At 35.0% G+C, this 24,885-nt stretch overlaps 1 protein-coding gene across 1 annotated transcript; it reads right to left on the bottom strand.

The window, feature by feature from the left end:
- Positions 1-5,482: 5,482 nt before the first annotated feature.
- Positions 5,483-5,614, bottom strand: LOC148163854 (thymosin beta-4-like). Its single transcript, XM_088025154.1, has one exon. The coding sequence runs from the start codon at positions 5,612-5,614 to the stop codon at positions 5,483-5,485; it is 132 nt and encodes a 43-aa protein (XP_087881280.1).
- Between the last annotated feature and the right edge of the window lie 19,271 nt (positions 5,615-24,885).

Raw genomic sequence — 24,885 nt, 5'->3', positions numbered from 1 at the left:
GCCAAGGGAAAAAGACAGCGACTCCCCTGAGCACCAGGGGCAGACGAGGAAGCGCGACGCGGAAGCAGCAGTGGCAGCCAATCAGGCGCCGGCGGGCCGGGCGGGCCTGTGACGTCGCTGGCGGCGCTGACGGGTCCCCCCCCCCAGACTCGGGGCCCGGGTGGCCGCCCTGGGCCAGTCTTTTTTTAACAACTTTTAACTGCTCTGGGACAAGGTGATTTTTTCTCTTTTCTCAAATTTTGAACACTTATCTGATGAAAATTTGCATCACAACTCAATTTATTCTGTTTCTTTCTTTCCTTCCTTCTTTTCTTCCCTCCTTCCTCCCCCTTTCGTTCCTTTCCTTTCTCTCTCTTCCTCCCTCCCTCCCTCCCTCTCTCTTTCCCTTCCTTTTTTTCTTTTCTTTCTTTTCTTTCTTTCTCTTTCTTTCTTTCTTTCTTTCTTTCTTTCTTTCTTTCTTTCTTCACATTACACATGTATCTTCTTATTTTCCTTTTAGCTTATAATTTACACCAGAGTGGGGTCCTTTTATATGTAGACTATTAAAAAACAAAAACAATGTAACACTTTATTTATTGGGAAACTGTAGTTTTTGTCATTAAAACATTTTGACAAGTTAAAGTGACTTTAAGACTTGTTAAAATTAGATCAGTGAAGCTGTTGATGACCTCAGTGCCTTTATCTTAACATTGAGGGTTTGGAAGCTGTGGATTTATAGCGGTACATACAGTAGATCCTTAAAAAAAAGAAAATGCATCTCAGTGAAACATTTTTCTTTTTAACAGAATATTTCACTCTTTTAAATAGGTTTCTTGAGGTATAATTGATATACAAATTGATATATTGGTGTACAATTGAGTATAACTGCACATATTTAGTGTGTTCAGTTTGATGAGTTTGGACATATGCAAACATCTATGAAACCATCACCACAATTAAGGTAATAGATGCATCCAACATCTCCCAGAGTTTCCTTGTTTCCCTTTATTTTATTTTATTTATTTTTTTGTGGTAAGTACACATAACATGAGATTTTCCCTCTTAATAAATTTTGAAGTGTATGACACTGTGTTGTCAACTATATGCACTCTGATGTACAGCATACATCTAGACCTTACTCATCTAGCATAACTAAAACTTTAAACCCAATAAGCTACAATTTTTCTTTACTGTCCCCAGTCCCTTGCAATAACATATTCTCTGCTTCTGTGAGTTTCACAACTTTGGAGATTTCATGTAGATGGAAACTTACAGTATTTGTCCTTTGCGACTGGCTTATTTTACTTAAAAAATGCCCTCCATGTTCATCCACATGCTCACAAATTAAAGGATTTTCCTTTTTTTTTTTTTAGACAGAAGATATTCTTTTGTATTATATACCACATTTTTTTATCCATTCACCCATCAGTGGACTTTTAGCTTGTTCCCATAACTTGGCTACTATAAGTAATGTTGCAGTGAACATGTGAGTGCTTATATCTCTTCAATATCCTGATTCCAGTTCTTTTGGATTGTACCCAGAAGTGGTATCACAAGATCATATTATTTCTATTTATAATTTTTTGAGAACGCTCCTATTTCTTTCCACTGCAGCTAAACCATTTTACACTCTCACCGATAGTGAGAATAGGGAGTACAAGCGTTCCAGTTTTTCCATAACCTGACCAACATTTGTTATTATTATTATTATTTATATAATAGCCATCCTAAGTTGTGTGATGTGAAGTGCTGTCTCACTGTAGTTTTGGTTTGCATTTCCCTAATAATAAATGATGTTGAACATCATTTCTTATACCTGTGGGCCACTTGTATGATTTTCTGGAGAAATGTCTATTGTTCCTTTGTCCATTTTTAAGTTGTATTATTATTATTATTTATACTATCTTGCTATTGAGTTATAGGAGATTTTTATGTATTTTGGAAATAAACTTATCGGGTATATGGTTTAGAAATAATTTCTCCCATTTTGTAGGTTTCCTTTTCATCTTGTCAATTGTTTCCTTTGCTGTGAAAAAAGTTTTAGTTTGACGTAGTCCCACTTGTCAATGTTGTTTTCATTGCCTATGCTTTTGGTGTCGTATTCAAGAAATCATTACCAACACCAATGTCAAGAAAAATGTTTCCTGTTTTCTTATAGGAGTTTTACAGTGGTAGATCTTATATTTAAGTCTTTAATCTATTTAGAGTTGAGTTTTATGTAGGAAAGGGGTCCAGTTTTGTGTGTGTGTGTGTCCAATAACTTACCAATACCGTTTGTCGATGAGAGTATCCATTTCCCATTGTGTGTTCTTACCACCCTTGTCAAAGATCAGTTGACCATATGTGCATAGTTCATTTTTTGCTCTCTATGTGGTGTCATTATGATTGCCAGCATTACCAACTACATTTGTTGGTAGACAATGTATATTTATTTGAAATCTGTTTTAGTCATGATCATAGTAAGTTTATTACTCCTATTAATATGAAATATAATTTTCTATGACTTGCATTTTATCATTATTTGGATACAGATGTATGGTAATGAATATTTATATCTATTTTCCACCCACATCCTCTCAATATCTTTGGCATTGCTGCTTGGAAGATGATAATCAAAGAGATACCCTTAATGGTTAAAAATATCGGCGCCCAAATCCCCACCAGCCTCCCATTCTTCTGCTTGATCTCTCTCAATACCTGTCTCATTCTGACTTGGTCTTAGGATGACTCATATATTTTTAGAATCATCTAATTTGTTCTCTCTACTCAATGATTCTGCTCTCTGGAGGCTTTCACTCTGGCTGTCCTCTTCTCAGCCTTGATGATGGGAGCTGGGCTTTGGGTCACCTCATTTTTCTCTCCTTCACCATTATTGCCTTGTCAATACTTTATTGTTTCCTCTTTACACATCACTTCTTTTATTCTCTCACCATCTTATTGTTTTCTACTCCTATTGTGACTGTTTTGAGGTGACCAAAAAAAAAAAAGAAAACATTATACAATGCCTCTAGTATAAGACTTCACTTGGATGTGTATTTTCACATTTTCACGGATAACCTTCCACTCCACCTTCCCATTTTTTGAACTTGTCTCCAGAACCAACTACCAAAAATAAAATTGAATTAATGCAAGTTATGAAACAAATTTGCTTAATTCTGTGGCAACTGGGCACCGCCCAGACTTTTTAGCAAGAATCTGTCATAAGACCTGCTTTCACAAAATGCCTTTAGTGACAGCAGAGTCAATAAATTGTAGGTTAGAGAAACTTAGGCATGGGCTCTCAGGTGGTTGTTGAAGGACACTAGAAGTCACATAATAATGATCACTTAGATCGGTGTTTAGAGATGAAAGAATCAATCTGAAAAAAAATATGCAGCAGTTAATATCATAGTTTAGTGAATGGTTTCATGGAGAGGGGTAGAGAGAACAGAAAGAAATCAAACTGTCTATCCTTCAGGTTTCTAGTGTGAGTAATGTAGAAAGTGAAATCGGGAAGAGAAAGTTTTAGTTTGGAAATTACAACTTTATTTTTTAAATATTTCAGTTTTTGATTGAATGATCAATTTTGAAGTCATTGTCATAAATGTGGGAGAAAAAACTAGTTACTTAAAAACTTACATTGAGAGAGCCACAAATATCAGTGACTTGTCAATGTTTATCTAGAATATTTTCACAGAATGTTGTTTTATTATTGAAAAACTAATTGTGTTAGTTATTTTGTTCCATACCAGACATTTTAAGTTATTTTATTTTATTTTATTTTTAATTTTTAAAAGACTTATGTATTTATTTGAAGGGGGAGGGGCAGAGAGGAAGGAAGAGAGAGAATCCCAGGCAGACTCCCTGCTGAGCATGGAGCCTGATATGAGGCTCAGTCTCACAACCCTGAGATCATGACCTGAAATCAAGAGTCAGTTAACAGGCTGAGTCACCCAGGCGCCCTAGATTAATTTTTTCTTTAAATACATGTCAGATTCTATAGTGATATCATGGAAAAATGTAAATGATTTGATATACTGTTAAATAAAAAAGCAGATTATAAAGTAAAAAAAAATAAATGTACGTCAGATTCTATAAGTTTTCTGGAGATGCCAAAATAATTTTGTATATGTTAATATTTAAAGAAAAGCAAAGGTAGGTCATGAAATGATTGTAAGAAAACAAACTCCACAGTTACAAATAAAAATAAAAAACAACATACTTTTAAAAAGTAATTATTGAATTTTGCTGCCCTTAGCTTCATAATATTCAACAGCCAAAACAGCCAGTTAGAGGAAAAAGAAAAGAGAAGAAATGTGTTCACACAATAATTTGACTCGACAATATTCTGTGATAGTTTATTTCTAAACAAGACACTAGAAGGACACTAAGGACACTTGAAGATTTGTAGAAATAAGTAGCAAACACCACTCTGCATTTTTGCATACTAATTTGTAACCTTTATATTTTATAGCTAAGTTCCTTGACAGAGTCTGGCTTTGACCTAGCTGTAGAAGGAACCTACTTCAGGACCAAGTGCTCTATCTTCATGTACACCAAAGGACCTTCTGCTGGAGAACATGAATGAGCAGGCTACAGGAGAGTTTGTACTGAAGGACTCTGAACCTCAGACCACACAAAGATTCATGGACAGCCTACTTTAGACCATCCATTTTTGTATTTTAGGTGCAGTGTGCCATTCTTTGTAGTCAAAATGTTTAAAATGTTTTCTGAATGAAAGAATAAATGTTACTTTACCAGCAATGACCTCTTTGACAAAATGGAAAGAACTCAATCATTTCCAAAGTCTGGAATGTCACTTTTCTCTAAAGCTACGTCTTCATCTCTGTTTTTCTTATTTTCTTTAACCTTCCTATCTTGATTAATTCTTTTATAGCCCTCTCTAAGGCGTTCCAGAATAGTGACCGGCACTTTGTAGACTTTAAATAACATTAAGTTAATGAATGAATAAATTAATGACTAAATGAATGGATGTATTCTACCATTTTGAATGGACCCCTAAACAGTTACTCTTTAAATACAGAAGTTATTTTTGTTTTTCTTGTCATTTTGATACTATTAATATTGGTATTGTTACCAACTTCCAAAGGCATATCTTTTTTTCAGGTTTTAACACTTTTTATTTGCATATTTCAACAATTGTGCAGCCCAGTAATTAAAATCATTTGAACAAAAAATGGCACTCTGATTAAACTGCATTTACAGCCTGCAGGATACCTTGGACCCGCTTGGCTTTTCTCTAGATTTCACTGTCGTCCCACCCAGCTTCTTTCTTCATCAACATGCAAGTTCTTTTCCTTCCCCACCAGCCAGACAGATAGATGGGAGAGGCAAGTGTGGCTTTCCTTGTCAGTAGTTCTCCATTCTTTGATGTGAAAAGGAGCAGCACAGTCATTTAAACTCAGTCCAACCTCTTTGCATCTTACAAAGTTAAACAGTTAAAAGAAGTAAAAGAAGGCAATGTTTGTGGAATGCAGGGTGCCTCTTGGGGGCACACACCTCATTAGAATTCCCCTGCTTGCTTCACCTGTTCAATTGCTTCTTTTGAAGGCATTGGATTTTTCCCTTGTGTTTCTGTCTTCAATTTTGACTTAGCAGATATCTCAATCTCAGCCATATCGGGTTTGTCAAACATGGTTGCAGGGGAGGCGGGAGCAAGGCAGGGAGCAAGGGAAGTCTGATCTGCGGTCTGCGCAGTGGCTACTGCCGTGTCCAGAGGCAAATTTTAATGGATTCTCCCATATCCATGAAACATATAGTTACTTGACTCTGAATTCTTTAAGACATCATTTTAAATGTTGAATGATAAGCTAAGTGTAACCACGATATTCTGTGTTCTGGGATGATTTTGTTAATCCCTATAGAACTCTATGAAGTGGGTATTCTATTTATCCTCATTTTATGTATGAGGAAATTAAGTGTCAAATAAATTAAGTAACATAGCCTGTAAAAAAGACAAGATTTAAAGTCAGATCTGAGTACTTATAACTTGTCTTAATATTATCATATTCTGCGGAAGCCCATCTTGCTTGAGAGTAACCCACTCATCACTCTAAACCATGCAATTCCTTAAATTTCTCCATGCCAGTGTTCTACTCCAGAACTGAGTATGATCTTTGAGAAAAGCTTCACATTAGAATTCCAGTACTACATCTCTACCATAGTGTTTTATCATTCTGACACTATCACACTCTTACCCTCACCTTACCCGCTCTGAGCTTCTGTAGAACTTCTCCTTTGCTTGATGCCTTTTTCTTTAATCTGTCATCCCTTCCTGCCCTAACATATTTTCTTACTCAGCCTTGAACAAGTAGTGACACTTTTAGTTGTAAGAACAGAAACCAGACTCAAATTATTCAAGCAAAAGTTTATTTGTCAATCTTAGACTACAGAGTACAAAAATGTATTGACTCCAAATGACAGGATTTAGGTGTTCAACTGAGTTTGAATATGGCTCAGTTCAGGTGCTAAAGTATCTCATCAAAATATTGTCTCTCTCTCTTTTACTCCTAAATCCTGATTTTTCTAGGTGTATGAGCTCCTGGCTAATATATATATACACATATATAATCATACATATATATACAAATTTGTATTCTATCTTCCTTATTCTCAGCAAATGTATGCAACAAACTTAGATTAATTTAAGGCCTTATAAAGCATGAATTCTTTTTATTTCTGACCATCTTCCAGTTTGAAGTTTTCTAAATGTATTCTCCCTCCCTTCCTTCTAGCCTAACATGTTGAGGTATATTCTTTTGTTGTTACTCCATTTTTAATTATTGTTACTATCGTTATTCCATTTCCCATAGTACTTACCCATAATATCATCTGTACTTGCTAGTGACTTCTTTCCTTCACCTTAAATATGTTCTCAAACTTTAAGAACACTCATCACACATGCCTTCCTGTCCTGTGATACTGCTTCATCACCCTCCTTCCTTGCTCAGATGGGATTTTAAAAAGTTAAGTCTTCACTAGCACTTCCTGATTCTTTGCTTCTTATTTCCTTTTTTGGCTCATTGCCTTATAGTTTCTGCCTCTACTCTATTGAAATTGTTTCGGCAGATATTGCCTATAATGTCCTTACTGTGAAATTCAATTGATAAATTTCAATCCTTATCTTACTGGACATATGGGCTGGTTCTCTAATGCTTTTTGATTACTTGGCCATCATTAAAGCTCTCTTACATTCTTTTTTACTTTTCTGACTATTACTTTCTGGCCTTCTTTATGAAATTCCTAAAGGTAGGTCTTATCCAGGGTTCTCTCATTGGATCCACTATGTTTTATTCTAAATATGTTAGCTGGAAGAGCTTATCTAAAGATTGAGCCCTGATGGTCCCCTTGAAGTCTGTCTTTTTCATCCAATAACTGTTTTGCCTTCTTCCCTTATTTATGTCCCACAAATACTTCAGATTCAACATACTAAAGCTCACCATTTCTCTAACTGGCCTCCCTAGTGTTGGTGCTCCCCTTCAGATGAAGTAGAGGTTAACCACTGTTGTAGTTACTGTTACCATCATCATCATCATCACTTGATATTATTATATTTATATTTATAGAATCCCTTTTAATACTGGGCACACAATAGCTTTTAAAACAATAAACTGTGTTAATAAATAATGCCTTCCCATCTTTTAAGCAAACTTCCATACAACTTTCTGAGAACATATCATCATTATCATTAGTTTAGTCCTCTTCCTAAACTAGGCTAGCTTTGAGAGATAAACTATAACTTATTATTATACCTCTTGTTTCTTCACAGTACTTGCCCCTTTGTTGAGTTTAGTAAATGTTATTAAATAAAATAAATGAAGATTTTCTACCAATAAGACTTAAATTTTGTTCTAATTGAAATAATTGAAATAGAACCTTCTTTCATTTTCTTCTTCTCCCCCCCACCCTTCTCTCTTCTTCTCCTTCCTCTCCCTCTTTCTACTCCTCTCTTCTCCTCCTCCTCCTCCTCCTCCTCCTCCTCCTCCTTCTTCTTCTTCTTCTTCTTCTTCTTCTTCTCTTCTTTTTCTTTTCTCCTTCTTCTCCTTCTTCTTCTTCTTCTCCTTCTTCTTCTCCGCCTCCTTCTCACTATTATCACTCACTGTATTCATTTACTAGGATTACCATAACAAAATGCCATAGGCTTGGTAGCTTAAACAACAAAAATGTATTTTCTCCCAGTTCTAAAGGCCATAAATTCAAAGTCAAGGTACCAGCAGGACTGTTTCCTCTGAGGGCTCTATCCTTGGCTTTCAGATGGCCAGCATATCACTGCACCTTCACATAGTTGTCCCTCAGTGCATGCACACCTTCAATGTTTCTCTAGGTCTTCTAATCTCTTCCTATAAGGGAAGAAGTCAATTGGATTAGGGCATACCCCAGAGTCCTCATTTTAAATTAATCACCTCTTTAAAGCTCCTATCTCCCATGATAGTCACTTTCTGAGGTACTAGAGTTTAGGACTTCAACCTATGAATTTTCCATGAATACATTTCTGTCCATAATGCTCACTCATTTGGTTATTTCATCTTTTCTCATTATGTAAAGTCATGAGATGATGATCATGATTTATTTCTAGCCTGGACCAATCCCCTAAAATACAGTCGTGCCAACCCCATCCTTCCGGTGCTGTAAGACAAATGCTTCTCAACTCAACACTTTCTGTTTCATCCTCTTTCTAGTCCATTAGTAAACTCTTGGCCCTTCCTTCAAAATACATCCAGATCTTGACCATCACTTCTTATTACTTCCTCTATGGTCACTGCACTGCAATCAACCAACTTCTATTTCCAGAATTGTTGTAAAAGCCCCATATCCACCCCTGGCTTGAACCTTCGCTTATGTCCTACTTCAAACCATCTGTAGTCTTTCCACGGTAGAATAGCCAGAGTGATCAACTTTAAAAACTAAATCAGATGATATTGCTCTTGAATTCAAGATTTCTAGTAGCTTTCTATCTCGCTCAGGGTAAAAACAGCAATAAAACAGCTCATGGTCATTAAATGATTGGATTCCCACACAATTTGCCCCCATACCACCATTACTTCTTTGACTTATTCCTATGTGACTACACCATTCACTCACTCTCCTCTTGCCACACAGGCCTCATAGCTTTTCTTCTACCACATTATGTATGTTTCTATCTCAAGAACATTTCACTTGCAGTTCCTTCTGCTCTGGAGTGCCACTCCCCCAGGCATTCTCATGATTTATTCCTTAATCTTCTTCTGACCTTTACTCAAATATCCCCTTTTCAGTGAGACTATCTATGACTTCCAAACAGAAAATAACAGACCTCCCATGCTCTACTTTCTTTCTTGTTTTGCTTTCTCCCAATGTATTTGGGGGAAATCTTTAATATTTTAATGATTCATTTATTTTATATCTTGTCTTCCCCCACCCCCAACTACATACTCACTAGAATCTGAGTTCTATGGGAAAACAACCTATTTTTTTTTTCTTTTTCATACTCTAGAAGAAAAAGAAAGTTTGCAGTTGTAGCCAGCAGTGATAAAGTATGTGATTCTTGAGATTTGAGGTATTATTCAGATATTCTAGAGATATTATTGTTTTCTATAGGCTAGGCATTGCTTTTTATTAATGTTGATATGAAGATAGATTGTTTCTGATTTCTAACTCCAAAACTTATATTAGGTGTTCTGTAAATATTGCATATAAGTGATGATCAGAGTAATATCTTATCAAGAATATGCTAAATGCTGTTATGTTTCCTATTTTTCAGAAAGACTAAAATACGGTATTTAAGGAAAACTGAACTTTAACTATTTTCTGCACAGATTGTCAGCATCGGAGCCTAATTACAAGCATTTATGTGTCATTACCAGCCTTTTGAACCTAACCATCAGAGTCTAGCCGATTCACTGATTCACTATTCACTGATGTTTCTGTCATGTGTCTACTCATTTGAAAGCATCCTCAGAAAAACTAAATACAACATTTGTGAAAGAGAAAAGCAAGTTCAGTCCTCAGGTCATCTTTCTATGGGGGATAGGCTATATGAAAAATAAATGTTAGTCCATGAACCCAGAGATGCAGAGTATCACATATTACTTCCTGGTCTTAAATTAGCTTTATTTTTGACTCTCAATTCCAAGCCTACCTTGGAGCCATGAAAGGTAACTTTATTTTTCCTAAAGATCCCTTTTCACTCCAGGATGGTGCAAATCCTCAGTGACCTAAAGGGTGGGGATACCTAGAAGTTCACTTCAGTCCTTAGTCATCTTTCTTTCCTGGTTAACACAGAGACCCAACTGTTCCAGTGTTCCCTCAGGGTGCTGGCTTTACTGCTCCTGTGCCTTACATAGAGCCCCAGAAACACTCACAGGTCTGAACCCAAGTAAATATTACTTTTGATGTTACTCCTCCCAGGACAGGAACAGAAACAGATAATGGGAAAAGGGGTACCACAGGCATTTGTTGGTTCGGAAACTTCTCTCTTGAAAAATTTTCTACTTTTCAGCTCCTTACAGGACATTTAGCTTTATCTCCTTAATGCTGTGAGGTTTTGAGAAAAACAGATGCCTTCAGGGGAATTGTCTGTGGACAACTTCTGCTTGCTGCATTGCTACAAATCTCCCCTGGGGAAAGAAAGCATAAAAACCTACCCCTGCTTGAATGAAAAACAAAATGGGAAAACAAAGAGAGACAAAATTCACACAAACATCTTTGAAATGTTACTGCCACAGATTTAATTTTATTTGGAGTTACATCACATAAAGTATGAAGAGAACAAAAGCACCTAATAAGCAAATGAAATAAAGGTTTTACGATTTCATCAGAAATAGTTGAAGAACTAGGGGTAGTTATTCTTAAGAGAAGGAAAATATTATGTAGTTATTTTGTTCTCAGTTGCTCTGAAGGAAAGAAATGAAGAGAGGCATGTTTCAGTTTAGCGTGAAAAAGGAACATCAAAGTTTGATGAATATGGAGAAAGAAAAAACTGGATTTATTCCCAGTTTCTCAATCTCTGGGCAAGTCAGATAGTGTATGAGTCTTAAGTTTTTAGTCTCTCTCTTTCTTTCTCCTTCATTCACGTATTCAATAAATGCTTATAGAGTACTTTCTATGTTACAGAATTCAAAGCACTGTGTTCAGTTTTTTTGTGTCAATGAGCAACAAAATTTAATACTTTGCTTTCATGGCATTTACTGTTTAGTGAGGGGGATAGAAATTAACCAAATAGCAGTTTAACTTAATGGAGAATAACAGTAACAAGAACTATGAAGGCAAATACTAAAAATGGAGTTGTGACTGAAGACTAAGGCCAATTCTGTGAGGGCTGGAGAGTACAGTTGAAGGTGGACTGGGGGTAGTTTCACAGTGCATGCGACGTCTGGTGAAAGGGATGAGATGGGTAAGGTCTTTGAGCTGAGAAGTGAGTGCGCTGCCCTCAGGGAACTGAAAGAATGTCAGTGAAGAAAGAAAACTAGAGGAAAGAAGAAGGAGCCTGGAAAAAAAGACAGGGCTGAAACCACATAGAGATATGAAGGATAAACAAAATGTGACCATTTACCTGAAGACCAATAATAAGCCAATGTAGTTTGATTGGTGACTACAGGATGGAGGCCTAAATTCTTTGAGGAGCCTCATAGAGGTATTTTCAGCACTGAAATAATACTTGAAAGTGATCCAAAGGACCATAACAATGGCAGCCATTTGTAACAATACAATTTGCTCTAATATAAGCCATTGCATTCTGAAGTAGATAATTCCTATACTTTATTCAAACAGAAATTAAATGGTGATCTATTTGGAATGTCCTTCAAGTTAGTTTTGCCTTGGGAGAGGTTTTGAAATAGTGGGGACGTGTTCTAGTTTTATTCTAGTTCTATTTATTTATTTATTTAGACTCCTTGATCTTCTATACATACTGAGGAGAATGACACCATGGCATCAGAAACAAGTTTTTGTAGTTTCACTATACCAGAAGCCTCTACTGTTCCATCCCTCTTTATCTGTCAGAGTTGTTTAGGAGAAATTCATACTCTTAGTTTAATGGAGAAAAGCTACTGGGTAGAAAAAGTTTCATGGGGCCTCCTGAGGTTTTATGCATTGAAGACCCAAGAACATAAGTTTTAGTTAGGCATATAGTTCTTCCAAATAATGGATTACTAGTTATTTATTTCCAATCAGCTTCCATAAATCACGATGGAAGACGATTGGAGAGAATGAGACCAGAAACTTTGATAGAGCTTCATAATCCCCATAATAATCTGAATTAATATGCAAATGATTTGGTAAAAATGGTTTCCTTGCACTTAAATTTAGCTTAGATATGAAGAGGTTATGCCAATCTATGACAAGTTCATGCATGTCATATATAATTTTGTTTTGGTAGATATTGTTGATGTCTGCTCAGACTCTCTGAGATCCCTTTTATCACTTAGATATGGCGCTCATCCCTAGCAACTATAGGCGTTTTGGCTAATGGCTCATTGATTGACATCTACAACATTCCCCATAGGAGCTCTTTTGCATTATTAAAGGTATCACACACGGGGCACAAAACCTCTCCCCTCTTCCTCAAAAAAAAAAAAAAAAAAAATCACTTGCTATAAACTTTTCGCTCCAAATCTCCCTGCAGGATCAGACTCAAGGCTGACTTCAGCTGAAACCACGTTCATGTGTGAATTCTCTGTGTCCTGCCCAACTGTTTTTGCTCCTATCAAGGTTGAATCTAAGAGCACCCCCTGAATCAATCATATAGAGAGGAATTGCAGCCTCAAACTCTGCTCCAGGAATTCTGACTTAAGACACATGGATAATTACTCTGTAGTCTTTGAGAATTCCCTTCCTATGTGAAGACAAAATAAGTATTTTTTAAGATAATATGAGAACTTAAGTAAATGGCATTCTCTATGAAAATATACTCTATAATGAAACTATAGATATCTATATCTAAATATCTGTATATAAACTATAGATACATATAGATAAAGATATAGATACATATATCCCAAACGTTAAGAATTAAAATAATAATAATAATTTCTTTAGAAAAAATGGCTGTCTTTAATGTCTTTTGATTGCTTCCTGTGCATGAACTTCTTAGTTTGAGGTAGTCCCACTTATCTTTTTATTTTTTTGCTTTTGTTGCTTGTGCTTTTGACATTATGGGAGTCTTAAGGGTCTCTCTACATACAAGATCATGTCATCTGCAAATAGAAAGAATTTCACATCATCCTTTCAATTTGGATATCTTTTTCTTCTCTCTCTTTCTTTTTTTTCATGCTTTCTTTTTTTGTTGTTTTTTGTCTAATTGCTTTGACTGGGACTTCAGTACTATACTGAAAAGAGGAAACAATCAACAGAGAAAATTTTTCTCACGAATGGGTGCTGAATTCTGTGAAATACTTTTCCGACAAAATTCATGAGGCTCGTGCGATTTTTCTTCTTTAACTTGTTCATATGATGGATTACATTAATTGAACATTTCTTTTAGAATTTCCTTTTTATGTCTTTAGTATTTTTTAGTGTGGCACTGAATTATCTCTGGCTGCCACAGTGAAAGACTATAAACTAGGAAACTTAAACAGAAAAATGTTGTCTCACTGTTCTGGAGGCTAGAAGTCCAAATTCAAGGTGTATGCAGGGTTGGTTCCTTCTAAGGACAGAAGGGGAAGAATTTGTTCTTGGCCTTTCTCCTTGGCTTGTAAATAGTCATCTTCTTCCTCTGTTCCTTCCATTATCTCCCCTCTATGGGTATCTGTGGCCAAATTTCCCTTTTTTATAAGGACAGCTGTCATATTCAATTAAGGCTCACACCTATTTTAACTTGATTATCTCTGTAAGACCTTATCTCTAAATAGATCACATTTTGAAGTACAGCAGGTTAGAATACCAGCATATCTTTTTGGGAGAGAACACAATTCTACCCATAACAATCACTTTATATAGATTTTTCAGTGATTGCTCTGGGTATCACATATATGTTACATATTATATATATGTATATGTCACATATATATAATACATATAACTCATAACAGTTTTTAAGTGTCATTATTTTAGCACTTCAAGTAAAGTGTAGACACCTTACCTCACTTTATTTCCCTTTACCCTTCTCCTTAATAATATAACTGTCTTAATATTTCTTCTACATACATTTAGAAACTTATCAGAGTTATGATTTTTGTTTCAATCCTTAATGATAATTTAGAAAAATTGGGAAGAAAAGGAAAATCTCATTTACTCATATGTTTGCTGACTATGTTCTTCTTTCCTTTCTGATATTCTGAGATTCTTTCCTTTATTGTTTCCTTTCTGTTCAGAGAACTTTCGTTAGCCATTCCTTATTGGTTCATCTATTTGTGACAAATCTCTTCTTTTTCCTTTTTCTAAAAGTATTGTGATTTCCTCTCCGTTCCTGAGGATATTTTTCTGGGATACAGGATTATGAGTTGATAGGATTTTTCTTTCAACAGTTGAAGAATTTTCTATTGCTTTTTTTTCTAGCAGCCATGATTTCTGATGAGAAATCCACTGTTATTTTGAATTTATTTTTTCCCTGTAGATAAAATGTCTTTCTCACTGCCTTCAGGGTTTTTTCTTTAGTTTCAGAAGCTTGACTGTAACTGTATCTTGATGTGAATTTTTGGTGGTTTATCCTGTTTGTGTTTCCTTAACTTTTTGAATCTGTAGGTTTATATCTTTTGCCAAGTTTGAGAAGTTTTCAATCATTTTTTCTTCTCTTCTGGCTCTTTGATAACCACATGTTAGATCTTTTGTTATAGTCTGACAGGTACTTGAGGCTCTGTTCATTATTTTTTTCAGACTATTTTCTCTCTGGTGTTCATATTGAGTAATTTCTGTTGTTTCATTTTCAAGTTCACTGATCATTTCCTCTGTCACCTCATGCTGCTATTCAGCCATTTCTTGAGATTTTTTTTAAGTTTATTTCAGTTGTAGTTTTTGTTCTAACATTTCCATTTGGTACCTCATATATCTTTTATTTCTTAGGTGAGACTTTCTATTTATTTGCTGATCCTTTTTATTTTTTTCATTTTTTTCAAGTATGTAATTGGATGTTAACACATTTTTATGATGACTGCTTTAAAATCTTTGTCAGTTCAGATATCTGTGTCATCTCAATGTTGACATAGCTTGTCTTATTTTTTTCAGTTTGAGGTCTTACTAGTTCTTTGTATGATGAGAGTTTTTTTTTTAAATCAAAACCTTTTCTGATATAATTTTGGCAGAGCAAGAGAGAGGCACCACCTTGTAGGTTACATGGAGTAGTTTACAAATAAACAGATTAAAAATGGTTAAGTGTGTGAATAAATATGTAGTGCTTTTCTGATGGCTAAAACTATAACTTCTCTATTCTATTATTAAAAGTCAGTCACTAAGTCCACCTTACACTCTCACACTCAAAGGTAGGGAATTTATGCTCCACCTTCTCAAGGGAGGAATAACAAAGAATTTGTGGATTTATTTTAAAGCCATCATATATAATGTTGATCAAAGAAGCCAGACACAAAAGAGTACATAGAGTGTAATTCTACTTACATAAATTTTTTAAAGGCAAAAGTAATTTCTACTAACTGTCAGAATAGCAATTATTGTTGAGGGTTGGTTGTGACTAGGAGATGATGAAAGAGGTGCTGATAATATTTTGCTTCTTGACTCATAACTGATGATGGTTGAATAAATAAGCTAAGCTTATCTTTAAAAGTTGTTTGAGTTGTATGTACAATTTTATTTAAATGCTTATCTGTGGATACAACATATCATATTTAGTTCAAAAAATAGGAGAAAAAACTTGAACAGGGACTTTTTAAAAGGTGATCAAAAGGACAACAAATACATAGAAAAATGATCACATCCTTTAGTTATTAGAGAAAAGCAAATCGAACCACATAGATATATTTCAGTTGAATGTAAGATCAACTAGATTAACTACAACTCTTGTATTTTGCTGGTGTGGATACAACTTGGTATAACCACTTTGGAAAAACATTTGGCATTACCTGCTAAAGCTGAATATGTGCATATCCTAATCCTTACCAATTCCACATCTAAGTCTAGTCATGTTTATATGTGTATCCATACTTACCAGAGATGCATGCACAAAGGATCATAGCAGCACCCTTTACAGTAGTCACAAACTGGAAACCATTCAAATATCCATCAGACTGATTCATTCATGGTATGTCCATAGTGAGTATACTCTGTAATAATGAAAATGAACTACAGTGATAAATTTGCAGAAATGGCACAAACATAATATTGAGCTGAAGAAGTCAGTCACAAAAGTGTACGTTCTGTCAAGGTCAAAAATAGTTAAAACTAGGGGCACCTGGGTGGCTCAGTTGGTTAAGCATCTGATTCTTTATTTTAGTTCAGGTCATGATCTCAGGGTCATGAGATCAAGCCCTGCATTGGTCCCCATGCTCAGTGGGGAGTCTTTTTGAGATTCTCTCCTTGGCCCTCTGCCTCTCCCCCCGACCCATGCAGTCTTTCTTGATCTCTCTCTCAAATAAATAAATATTAAAAATTATTTAAAATTAATTTATGATAGAAATGAAGGTAACAGTTACATTTGCAGCTAGGTAATATCCTGGACAGGGCACAAAATGTTCTCTAGAGCTCTGCAATGTTCTATTTGTTTTTAGTCTTAGTGCTGGCTTTATAAAGATGTTCACTTTAAGAAATTCTTGGAGCCATATACTTTTGATTTCTACATTTTTTTCTGTAGGCATCTTATATAATAAAGTAAAATAAAAAATAAAATGTGGACTGTGCATACTTGTAACACCATTGCAATATTGTAATATTGGGAAAGAAGAAGTTGTCATTGACAGAAGAAAAATTTAGAGGTAGAGACATTCTCTTGACTAAAGTTGTAAGTTTCTTTTTGTTATTTTTTTTTCATTTTTTTGTTATTATTTTAACATACAACATACTTCCTTGATAGAACTGAGTAGCAAAATTTCAGGAATATAATTTGATTATATTTTCCAGTGGACAAAGAAACATATTCTTTAGAACTTTAATGATTTTTCTGGTGAACAGTCCTACATATTGTGGAAATTTAGTAGCCAGAGAGGGCTTAATATGTCTGAAATACTTTAATGATTAATTTTAATTCATTAAAAATAATAGAGACCAGTACAATTTTTAGTCATAGAATATTAATAGGACTCATTGGCACTTTGAAACACTCCATAATACTGTCATTGAAAACCCCATTAATATCATCAAGAATATTGGGGTGACATGGTGAGCCAGGTGACATATTGGAGTCACTTTTTCCTTCTCTGCAGGAGGATACAGCACCATTGCTCAGGGAGTATAGAATGGTTTGAATTAAGAAGTCTAAGTGCTGGGAAGAGAATCCAAATCTGAAATTTCCAAATGACAGCTTAGATACACAGTGCCAAATCTTATCCCTCTCATGCTGTGCTACTGAAAGCCAAGAAAAACTAAAACTCAACAAAGGGACTTTTCATGCTATCTCTGGTGATCCAAATCAAGAAATCTATTCAGGCTGGGGGCCATTAAACCAAGAACTGTTAGCTATGCCCTGAGTTGGCCATTGCGAGACTCTACCACACCACATTCATACACATGTTAGATTAACTGGTTGTGCTTCACCATTCTTGATTTGAAAAAAAGGGGCTAGGAGAAGAAGGTGCTAGTTTGACTTGCTATATTTATGGGTTCATAATATTTTCATTAACTATGCGTGTGTAATTCAGTGAATGTGTTAACACTTGGAAACATCTGAACCACATTAAGGGATAAAGTACAGGCTCAGCATGGAATAAAATTGCCAATATTGCCAACATATCCAGATTACTTTGTTTAAAAAATCAATAATGTGCCTGAATAACTCTAAACATCTGGATATTTGTAAATATATGTAGGAACAACTTCATGTTTTGGCATCATGTACAATTGGTGACACTCATGGATTAATCCTGATCATTTTTCCTTGGGAACATTCACCAAGAAACTGTAACATTGTGATTTCATCATAATAACTTGAATTGTTATTGTACCTTATGTTTTTCAGAATATGTTCACATGCACTGTTTTGTTTGCCCTATTTGAAACCTTTACAATTAAACAGAACTTGTTTATTATTTGCTTGTTTTAAGCAAATAATGGATTTGAAGTGCTTAAGTGGCCCTATCTAGGTTATAGTTGGTTCCATGCAGATTAAAACCCATTTTAATTAAATCTATTGGCTTGTCTCTCCTGAAACTCTGATATCATGGAATTGAGCATTACGTATGGTGGTTGTGAAACGCATATATATATTGAGATAAAAAACACAAAATCTATCTTGATAGGTTCTCAACTCTGGTGTGTACCATGATATTCCCTCTGAGATTAACACCGTAAGGAGTGGTCCATACACACAACTAGATCACAACATTTCTGCAGACTTAGAATAAGAGAATTTTTGAACAGAGAGAAACCTACTAGTCACTTCTTGAGACATGAGGAAATAGCTCGAGGACAGCTTTGGAACCTGTTTGAAGTCACATAGTAAACTCAGAGCTGATACTAGAACTAGTTCAGTGACTCAGGCCAGCTATCTTTTCAGGACACTACACATTAACTTCTTTAGCTGAAAACAAAAGGTAAGAAGTTCTAGAAAAATAGAATGAGATGCTTCCTAGACAATATTACTGACTATTCATGTTGACACCTTCCCAAGATTATTTTAAACAATTTTAGTCACATTTTGGAAAAGTTTTGATATCTTCTCTGTTTCAATCCATCTGGACAGAAGCCTTGCCATAGTAAAACTGGTTTGTCTTTCAGATAGGACACAGGACCAGAAGCAGCTTATCCTAGAAATAACATTTGTTGTAATAATTTGGGAATAAATATTTTTTTCTCTGAGATTCTTACCTGAAGCACTTCAATCTCAATCATCCAATATGATGCTTATTTTATAAACTTTCTACCTTTTAGATTTATGTAAACATTTTCACTTAAAATGAAATACCTCCATGAGGTGTGAATTTGACTTTTGTGCATAAATAAGAAATGTATAAAGAAATATTTAAGTCCCAGGGGAAAGTTGATGTGAAGAGCAAAATTACAAGAAATGAAAAGTGTTCCTGATTGCAAAATAAAACTATATTTTATAGTACTTTATCAAAACTATACTTGTTATAAATCAAAGCTGAATTTTTCAGTACATAGTTTATTACATATTATATACACACATATATCTTTATACCCACTCCTTCTCCACTCAGTTTAATTAGTTACTCTGATATTTATGGGTGAATATTATCAATCCAATACTAGTAATTGCATAATCTATAAAATAATATGACATGTTTTCTGGGTCATAAAATTAATTGATATAAAATGAAAACATTTGTGAGGTTTAGCATGTATTTCTTAATGTAAGCACAGCCAACTCACTTCAGGTTCTTCTTACCTCTTTTCTAAAACCCATTGGTTTATTTTTTCCACATGAAACCACACACTAATTCTTCCTTTCTATTAACTGCAATGAAAGAAACTTTTCTGTAGAACTTTCATAAGACTAGTTTAAGTAGAAGAAAATCACTGAATTATTATAAGGTGGTATTTTTTTTTCTTTCACAAATGTGTTAAGTACAATTGAATAATGTATGCTTATTTTATATGTGGTCATTTTTCTTAATTTATGTAAAGTTTAACCATTTTTTATAGCTTGTTTTGAAATGTTTGGTTTTATGTCCTTAATTTCGTAATTGAACGTCTTTTGAAAACGAATAATTACAATAGTTGCTGATTTTTTTCTGCGTCCTTATATATGCCTATATTATGCATCTATATTGCATTTTTCAAATACACAAAAGTTGCTGTTGCTGTAGAACTACATGTATATAAACTAATGCTATTTTCCATGCTACCCTACTTGATTGAACTAACATACTTGTAAAATTCTCATTGATAATTTCCAATTTCTGGCTATAGATTTTCATTTCTTTAAATTTAACTTTTTTTTTTTTTTGGATTGTGATCTTGGCCCCATTCTTATTTTTAGCTAGTACTTATTTACTAAGTTCTCCCATAGCTCATAGGAGATTTATCATTTTGCACATTTTATTATTTTTAAGAAAAGGTTTTTTACATTGATAATAAAAAGGGACTAAGAAGGCCTGTTTTCTCTGCCACAGCATACTATATTTCAGGACATACAGTAACTTAAAACGTTGAGTCTGATATTATTATGATAAAATATAGATCATGGACTTTCTAAGCAACTTGGGCTGGTTGCTTACCACTTCCCTATATGTGGAATAGTTACTAATATCTAATTATCAAGAAATCAATAGATGTTTGCATTCTTATTAAATGCTACAAAAAGCAATTATTTAGGTCTGTGGGTCTCTCCCACATGGGTCAACCTTTCTATTGGTAAGCTAATTTTTAAGCAAAGGTAAGCCACTGCAATATTCTTTTGTCTATCTACTTAAACACCCATTAATTTCCATCAGAAACTAGATTGAGCGTATGCTTAGAAAAGTAGAGGAATTATTTGAATATCATGCATTAGCATTCTTTGTTGCTGTAGTTGTCAGGAATAAGAAGTTGACTAATTTGATGCAGACTAGATTTTGCTTTTTGGAGCAAAACATACAAACAAACACGAAAACAAAATACAAAAACAAAAACAGGGCATCTAAATGTGATGGAATTTTTGGTGTATTTGTGAATTTTTAATACTAGTTGTTTACAAGTTGTTTGTCAGCTTTTTTTAACTGCCTTTTTCCCCCTCTGAATTTGTAAGTAGCCAAGTTAGTGTGTTAAAATTAGAGCCAGAAATGTCTGCCATGTTTTTTTTTTCATGTATATGCATTTATTTACCCTTGGGATTTAATTGGACTCTTGGAATTCTCATGGCTGTTCTGTAAAGAGGAGAATCAGTAAACCCCAAAATAATTACCATGTGTTTGACCAAATATGCTAAAATATAGATTACTCTGGTGGTTTCTATAATAGAGCATCCAATTTAGCCATTTTGAACACATTAAAAATTAATGAGTAGAATTTGTGTTTTATCAATTGAAATACTCTTAGTGATTCATTCGTGTGGGTTGAACCATGCTATTACAAAAATACTTAAAACATGGAAAATACATGAGAGTACTACACTGACACCTACCCACCGTAGAGATTTAACATGTTTCACCAAGTTGCTATATTTGTTTCAGGTCATTTTTTTAATTAACATATAATGTATTATTTGTTTCAGAGGTACAGGTCTGTGCTTCATCAGTCTTACACAATTCACAGCGCTCACCATAGCACATACCCTCCATCACCCAGCCACCCTATCTCTCCCAGCCCCCTCCACTCCAGAAACCCTCAGTTTGTTTCCTGAGATTAAGAGTCTCTTATTGTTTGTTTCCCTCTCTCGTTTTGTCTTGTTTCATTTTCCCCTCCCTTCCCCTATGATTCTCTGTCTTGTTTTTCAAATTCCTCATATTAGTGAGATCATATGATAATTGTCTTTCTCTGATTGACTTATTTCGTTTAGCATAATACCTTCTACTTCCAGCCACGTCATTGCAAATAGCCAGATTTCATTTTTGATGGCTGCATAATATTCCTGTGTGTGTGTGTGTGTGTGTGTGTGTGTGTGTGTGTGTGTGTGTACCACATCTTCTTTATCCATTCATCTGTTGATGGACATCTAGGTTCTTTCCATAGTGTGGCTATTGTGAACACTGTTGCTATAAACTTTGGGGTGCAGGTGCCCCTTAGGATCACTACATTTGTATCTTTGCAGTAAAATCCCAGTAGTGCAATTGCTGGGTTGTAGGATAGCTCTATTTTCAACTTTTTGAGGAATCTCCATATTGTTTTCCAGAGTGGCTTTCACCAGCTTGCCTTCCCACCAACAGTGTAGGAGGGTTCCCCTTCCTCCAAATCCTCGCCAACACCTGTCATTTCCTGACTTGTTAATTTTAGCCATTCTGACTGGTGTGAGGTGGTATCTCATTGTGATTTTGATTTGGATTTCCCTGATGCAAAGTGATGTTGAACACTTTTTCATGTGTCTGTTAGCCATTTGGATGTCTTCTTTAAGAAATGTCTGTTCATAGCTTCTGCCTATTTCTTGACTGGATTTTTTGTTCCCTGGGTTGAGTTTGATAAGTTCTTTATAGATTTTGGATACTAGCCCTTTATCTGATATGTCATTTGCAAATATCTTCTCCTATTCTGTCGGTTGTCTTTTGGTTTTGTTGACTGTTTCCTTTGCTGGGCAAAAGTTTTTATCTTGATGATGTCCCAATAGTTCATTTTTGCCTTTGCTTCCCTTGCCTTTGGCGATGTTTCTAGGAAGAAGTTGCTGCAGCTGAGGTCAAAGAGGTTGTGTTCTCCTCAAGGATTTTGATGGATTTCTGTCTCACACTTAGGTCTTTCATCAATTTTGAGTCTATTTTTGTGTGTGGTATAAGGAAATGGTCCAGTTTCATTCTTCTGCATGTGGCTGTCCAATTTTCCCAACACCATTTGTTGAAGACACTCTCCTTTTTCCACTGGAAAAAGCAAGCAAGTCTCTGCAGGGCCTTAGGGGAAATTCCTGCTTTGTGGAAGATTAGTTGACCATCGATTCAGATGCTTTTTATTTTTATTTTTTGTTGTTGTTGTTGTTGCCTGATTGCTGAGGCTAGGACTTCTAGTACTATGTTGAATAGCAGTGGTGATAATGGACATCCTGCCATGTTCCTGACCTTAGAGGGAAAGTCCTCAGTTTTTCCCCATTGAGAATGATACTCACTGTGGGTTTTTCATAGAGGGCTTTTATGATATTGAAGTATGTACCCTCTATCCCTACACTAACCAAGAAAGGATGCTGTACTTTGTCAAATGCTTTTGCTGCATCTATTGAGAGGATCATATAGTTCTTGTTCTTTCTTTTATTAATGTATTGTATCACACTGATTTGTGAATGTTGAACCAACCTTGCAGCCCAGGAATAAATCCCTCTTGGTCGTGGTGAGTAATCCTTTTAATGCACTGTTGGATCCAATAGATATTTAAAATTGTTAGATCTTCTTGGTGGATAGACCCCCTTTTTTTTAAGATTATATTTATTTATTTATTTGACAGAGAGAGACACAGTGAGAAAGGGAACACAAGCAGGGGAGTGGGAGAAGGAGAAGCAGGCTTCCCAGAGCAGGGAGCCCGATGTGGGGCTCAATCCCAGGACCCTGGGACCATGACCTGAACTGAAGGCAGATGCTTAATAACTGAGCCACCCAGGCACTCTTGGATAGACCCTTTAAGTATGAGATAGTGTCTTTCCCCATCTCTTATAGTCTTTGGTTTAAAATCTAATTTGCCTGATATAAAAATTGCCACCCCAATCTTTTGATGTCCATTAGCATGGTAAATGGTTTTCCACACCCTCACTTTAAATCTGGAGGTGTCTTTGGCTCTAAAATGAGTCTCTTGCAGATAGAATATCAATGGGTCTTGTTTTTTTATCCAATCTGATACCCTGTGTCTTTTGCTTGGGGTATTTAGCCCATTTACATTCAGGGTGACTATTGAAAGATATGAATTTAATGCCGTTGTAAGTTTCAGGTCATTTTTGTTTAAATAGACAAACATTAGTAATAGCCATTATTCAACTTATCCCAATTGTGTCTCTTTCTCCCAAGAGGTAACAATTATCTTCAAGTTGGTGAGTGTCCCTATGATTCATATTTTTATAGGTAGACATCTCCAACAACCTATATTTTTGCTGCTTTGAATATACTTGTAATTGATTTAGTATTGTACATATCATTTTGCCTATTGCTTTTTTCACTAAAAGTTCTGTATTTATGAATATATTTCTATATATAGATACAGATATACACACACACAGAGATCTAATTAACATTTTAGAATTTCATTATATGAGCATGCCATAATTTATTTATATAATTTCCAAATGATGCGTATATATGTAATTTACAATTGCTCATCGATGCAAACATGCTATTAATGGTGAACATTCTTCTAGGATGTTAAAATTTGGAATTTGGAATTATTGGAATTAAAAATTTTTGATGTTAAGATTTGTATATCTTTGTTGTTACTTGACACAAAGGGTAGACTCTTTTTTTTTTTTTTGGCAGATTAAAACTTAAACCACTCAAAATATTTCACCAGCTCTTATTGGAAGAAGCACTTGGCCATTTAAAATAAAATAATCTTACAAAACTATAAGCATTTGAAAACCTGAGTCTGATCCTCAGGATTTCCTCCATAAAGCAAATCATTTTAAGCCAGATTCACCCTGAAGCTGTTTCCTTCCAAGCAGCAGAGAGCTTTTTGCTTAAGAGGGTATGTCTTTCTCTCTCACCCAGCTTATGAACATCATCAATTTGTAAAGCTGATAGAAGGAACATCATTTATAGAATTCAGAAAAGGCATACATAGGATGCTCTATGTTCTGCATTCATTTGAGTCTTTCTGACCATCCCAAAAGTCAATGCCTTGATTCAAAAAATGTAAATAACACAGGTACCTAATACATCCATCATCTAATGTTAAATAGTAGAATAGAAACTTCTAATCTCACTCATTTGGATTTCAACGTATTGCACACATTTGCCCTGATGATGTTATTCTTCCACCTACCAGCACAGCTCAAGCCTTTGTGCAGGCTTTTCTCTACACTTTTTCTGTAATTTACTGTCAGGAGGCTCACTCACACTTTGTGTTTCTTTTCTTCAAGCACATCTAGAAAACGATATAGTCTAAGATTAAATTGCCTTAATTTGTCTATTCTAGCAGTCCTACTCTGGAAAGAGATGTAGAAAAGGGTCTGCACGTTGGAACCCGGGTTTTACATATTAATCTTCCATGTATTGCTGACAGCATACTACATGAAAATTAGGACTCCCATTTGAAGGGACATTATATGAACTC

Source organism: Eumetopias jubatus, unplaced genomic scaffold, assembly GCF_037043125.1.
Source record: "Eumetopias jubatus isolate StellerSeaLion01/CBP00866 unplaced genomic scaffold, mEumJub1_p1.0 scaffold_7, whole genome shotgun sequence".
NCBI classification, from domain to species: domain Eukaryota; kingdom Metazoa; phylum Chordata; class Mammalia; order Carnivora; family Otariidae; genus Eumetopias; species Eumetopias jubatus.
The sequence above is the reverse complement of the archived record's forward strand: the minus strand, read 5'-3'. Positions and strand labels throughout refer to the sequence as shown.